This window comes from Brassica oleracea, unplaced genomic scaffold, assembly GCF_000695525.1.
Source record: "Brassica oleracea var. oleracea cultivar TO1000 unplaced genomic scaffold, BOL UnpScaffold00285, whole genome shotgun sequence".
Taxonomy (NCBI): domain Eukaryota; kingdom Viridiplantae; phylum Streptophyta; class Magnoliopsida; order Brassicales; family Brassicaceae; genus Brassica; species Brassica oleracea.
This window is the reverse complement of record NW_013617415.1, coordinates 511,061-515,935: the sequence shown is the minus strand read 5'-3', so window position 1 is coordinate 515,935 and position 4,875 is coordinate 511,061. Positions and strand designations below refer to the sequence as shown.

Sequence of the window (4,875 nt, the reverse complement as noted above, 5' to 3'; positions counted from 1 at the left end):
GGATCCTTCCTTTTGCTGTTATCTGGGTTTCGTCTCCGTCTCTCTTCTTCTCTGTTTCGATCTGTTTTTTTTTTTCTCTCTCTTCGATTAAACTGAAGAAATTTCGTAATCAAGGTTTCGTCTAGAGTTCACTGTGGGTGGATACGATGAAAGCTTCGATGGGGATGTTGAGGAGATTAACATCGCACAAGGTCGACGCGAAGGAGAAAGGAGAGCTCGTCGCTACAGCGCAGATTGAAGAACTCGATCTAGCCGGGAAGGTAATCTCTCACCGATTTAGTTTCGTGATTGACGCAATCTACGGTGGAGATTTTAGTAGGGTTTTATGCTGTGTAGGTAGTTAATTTTGGAAAATTCGATCGAGTTTCTGATGTTAGATTCTGGTAAGCAGATCTAGAAGCTCTCGAATATAGGTAGCGAATCCAGTCAATTAGACTAGATTTGGGGGTTTACAAACCCTAATATCATCAATAACATGAAGACAAAATTATTTAGCTGATTTTTTACCAAAAAACAAAAAAAAATGTATTTAGCTGATTGGTAGTTTTATGTACAATTGAATAAACACTATTTAGCTGATTGGTTATGTCATTGTCTCAGGATATGCAAGACATGAGAGAATGCTATGATAGGCTACTCGCTGCAGCTGCTGCCACGGCCAATAGTGCTTATGGTAAAGAAAGAACCAACAATTCATATGTTTCTGATTAACATGGGAATGATCTCTTGGTAACTACTTTTCAGAGTTCTCTGAGTCGTTGGGAGAGATGGGTTCTTGTTTGGAGCAAATCGCGCCTCATAACGACGAAGAAAGCAGTAAGCTTTCTAAAATTTTTACGTTCCTTATTTGTATATAATAAGCTGTATTGTGTAACATTGTTTTCTTATGTAGGTAGAATCTTGTTTATGTGCGGTAAAGTTCAGTTTGAGATTCAAAAACTTCTTGACACTTATGTAAGTACAGCTGTTTGGTGCTAACACGAACGGTGCAGAAATAGAGAAAACTTACTTTGTTACTGTTTTTACTTTTCAGCGTAGTCATATATTCAAGACCATTACGTCCCCATCAGAAGCGCTTCTTAAGGACCTCAGAACTGTTGAGGTATGCCATTTTTTGCTACTCATGTTATTGAACATACTCTCTTCTTCTTCTTTTTTTTAACTCTTTCTTCTCTTTACAATTGAGCAGGATATGAAGCAACAATGCGATGAGAAGAGGTTTGCTTATTTCAATAATGAAGTTTTGGTTTGATAAACTCTTTGTCTTATACTACTTAACTTGTAAACATCTCAGAAACGTGTTTGAGATGTCGCTTGTGAAAGATAAAGGAAGGTCTAAAGGCAGTAAAGGAGAGAGACATATTCCTCATGACTCGAGACCTGCTTACAATGAGTTTCATGACGAAGCAACGATGTGCATTTTTCGATTGAAATCTCTCAAGGAAGGTCAAGCTCGTAGTCTCCTGACACAAGCAGTCCGTCACCACACTGCTCAGGTAAATGATTAAACTCAGTTACTATTTATAATGATTCATTTCTTATGGAAATGTGGTGTTCTCATATGATTTTCTTAGATGCGTCTGTTTTACACTGGAATGAAATCGCTCGAGGCAGTAGAGCGTCATGTAAGAGTTGCTTCAGAGAAACAACACATCGACTGTGATCTCTCTGTTCATGAAAATGAAGTGGAAGCTAGTGAGGATGACGATGACGATGATGATGGTGATGGCCAAGACATTAATAGAGAAGGAGAACTCGGTTTTGCTAACAGAGCAAATGAGCAGAGGGTAGAAGCTGCTTCTCTCTCAACCCGTGATCACAGAATGACTAGCCATTCAGCTCCGTTGTTCCCGGAGAAGAAACCTGATTTATCAGAAAGGCTGAGACAGACGAATCCATCTTCCAATGCTTACGTGTTACCGACACCAAGCGATTCAAGGTACTCAAAACAAGCTTTAAACCCGAAGCCAGCAAACCAAAGCGCCGGAAACATATGGCATTCGTCTCCTTTAGAACCGATAAAAAGCGTAAAAGACGCAGAAAACAACAGCCTCTACGCCCGTCTCCCTCGCCCTTCCACAACGGACGCGCATCAGCATCATCAGCAGCACGTAAGACATGCATTTTCTGGACCGATCAAACCTTCTTCAACAAAACCCGCCACCACCACCGACGTTTCCTCAGGCGTGTTTCGTCCTCTACCAACTCCTCCTCCATTACCCCAACCTCATCTTCATTCATCAGTCTCCCCTACCGCTTCACCACCTCCTGCTTCTCCCAGGCCTAACGAACTTCACGAGCTTCCGAGACCACCAGGCCACTTTGCACCACCTCCAAGACGAGCCAAATCCCCTAGTCTCGTTGGTCACTCGGCGCCTCTTACAGGATGGAATCAAGAAAGACACAGCACTGTCACCTTTGCTCCTCCGTCCACTTCAAACATTGTGGCCTCGCCACTTCCGGTTCCTCCATTGGTCGTTCCTCGAAGCTACTCTATACCTTCAAGAAACCATATAACCGTTGCTCAACGAGCTGTTGAAGGTAACGAAGATAGAGTAGCATCCCCACCGTTAACACCATTGAGCCTATCTCGGCCACTCGAGTCCAGGGGAGTTGCTCAGACCAGCCAAATTAGAGGTAAAACGATTGTTTCAAACGCCATTTATTCGTTTATATGAAAATATTTTATTTAAAAAAATTACATTGTTTGAACTGCATAATTTACAAGTGTAGAGTACTTTGCTGTGGATTTATTGAGACCTCTATAGGTTATTAATTATCTTTTGCAGGAGTAGGAGAGCTGATCGAACGGTGAAGCTGCGTTTTGACCAAAACGCCGGTTGTAGAGAATCAGAGATCGCCATAAGTGAATACAGTCAGTAGTCAGTATATGCAATTATTCTTTAGTTGCTCAACTCTTGTTTTTTTTTTCTTTTCCATTGTAAATCTGAAGAATTTATCCTCCTTTTCATTTCTAATCCCTTTAATTTTTCTCTTTAATACCCATTTAGGGTAATTTGGCAACAATAAACATAAAAATATAAAAACCTTAGAGCATGATTAACTCATAACTTGACTTTTTTTTTTGTAACATTTTTCGGCTAACATACGGTTTTTAGCTTTTTCTTAATTAAAATATCTTAGTTAAAATCTAAAAAAAACTAAGAATCGTCTATTAACCGAAACTAAGAATTTCAGTTAAGAGATTGGGGGGCTAAGGATGGTGTAATGGCTACAACATAGTGTATGTATGCACGTAGCCATTTTTTCTCCCTTCACGTCCATTTTCATTGTTTCTTCTTCTCCACGAACAATACCAACAACAAAGCAACTAGAGACTTGAGTAGCTTTTATCTTTGGTTCGGCTTGTCAAGAGCTTGACAAATCTGTATGTTCTATATAAGTTTCAGTACTTTCTCTCTACACACCATGCTTAGATATAAGATATCCTCTCACGTCTGCTCTCGTTTGATCGTGTGAGCAATTGAACAGTGCACTTCTGAGACACGGGATGTCCATATTGATCCATGTTCCTGTGGAAATGGCAGGTAAAGGAGATGATCCATTCGGCTCAGCACTTTTCCCTGAGGTCTTCCTTCTTTTCTTTCCTTATTATGACTAGAAATTTTGAAAAGGAATGTTTGTTCAGGTGCTGAAAAAAATGGAGAAGCTGACGAGAGTAAAGAAGAATGATGGAAGAAGGTTCCCGACCTTTATAGGTCGAGTTGACTCATGCAATCGTTAGGTTTTTGTAAAAGGTCAGAAGGATATGATTATCGTAGACATTAATTACGCATTTTGCATAAATAGAGTTTATTACATTTAATGTCATTTTATGACTTTTTATTACAAGATAAAACACTTATTGTTCCTAGGGTAGTTTTTTTTATTTTTCTCCAACTAATCGTAACTATAACAATACTCTGGTTGTTATGAAATAACTTATAATTTATAGTATCGAAAAATTTAAATAAGAGTAAAATTTAATACCCGTAGGAAGCAAATAACACTAGTATAAGGGAGAGAGTTTATTATAAGGAAGAAGAAGAAGATGTAATGGTTCTTTGATTATAAACTCTTGTTCTTGTTTATGGTGTACAAAAGAGTGAGATGAGTGATGGTATTTATAGTGAACAACAATACATAAAATAACAAAGATAGTGCTTAATTTGGTAAATGAGTGGGTGATCATAGTGCTTGATGAGTAGATGATCATAGTGCTTGAGTTGGTAAAGGAGTGGATGATCATAGTGCTTGAGTTTGGTAAAGAAGTGGATGATCATTTCAATGCTTAATTTATAACACTCCCCCTTGATCATCCATCTTGTATTACGTGCTGCCTCGTTAAAAACCTAGTCATGGAAAACCCAATGGGAAAAACCGTAGTAAAAGTAAAAAGAGTACAACTACGTAAGCTCCCCCTCGAATGAGTAGTCATAGAACCTTTAGAACAATGATACACTACAAGAAAACACGCCGAATTCCGACGGAGGTTCCGACGGACACCAATGTCGTCAGACATTTGTGACGGATTTGTGACGGATTACCGACCAAATCCAAAAAAATGAAGTCGTCGGAATTCCGTCGGCCATTTCCGACGGAATTCCGACGAAACAAGGGTCATCGGAATATTCCGACGACTTTTCAACGACATTCCGATAAAAAATATAACCGTTGTAGTCGTCGGAAGTTCGTCGGTATATTCCGACGAATTTCCGACGACATTCCGATTAACAGTAAAGTCGTCGGAATTCCGTCGGTATTTTCCGACGAATTTCCGACGAACCATGTGAGATTGGACAATACCGACGGAATTCCGACGGACTGCTTTACATCCGTCGGAATTTCGTCGGAAAGTCGTCGGAGGTCCGTAAG

General features: G+C 39.6%; 1 protein-coding gene across 2 annotated transcripts; it reads left to right on the top strand.

Moving 5' to 3' along the window:
* Positions 1-2,995, top strand: LOC106319597 (uncharacterized protein At2g33490-like). Of its 2 annotated transcripts, none has more exons than XM_013757980.1 (9): positions 1-260; positions 601-673; positions 745-816; positions 893-954; positions 1,034-1,102; positions 1,190-1,218; positions 1,295-1,496; positions 1,575-2,637; positions 2,790-2,995. In XM_013757980.1, the coding sequence occupies exons 1-9, from the start codon at positions 147-149 to the stop codon at positions 2,813-2,815; spliced, it is 1,710 nt and encodes a 569-aa protein (XP_013613434.1). In that variant the 5' UTR covers positions 1-146; the 3' UTR covers positions 2,816-2,995. The 2 variants fall into 2 exon arrangements, with proteins under 2 accessions (XP_013613434.1, XP_013613435.1); XM_013757981.1 differs by having other exon boundaries at positions 2,769-2,995.
* The last annotated feature ends 1,880 nt before the right edge of the window (positions 2,996-4,875 follow it).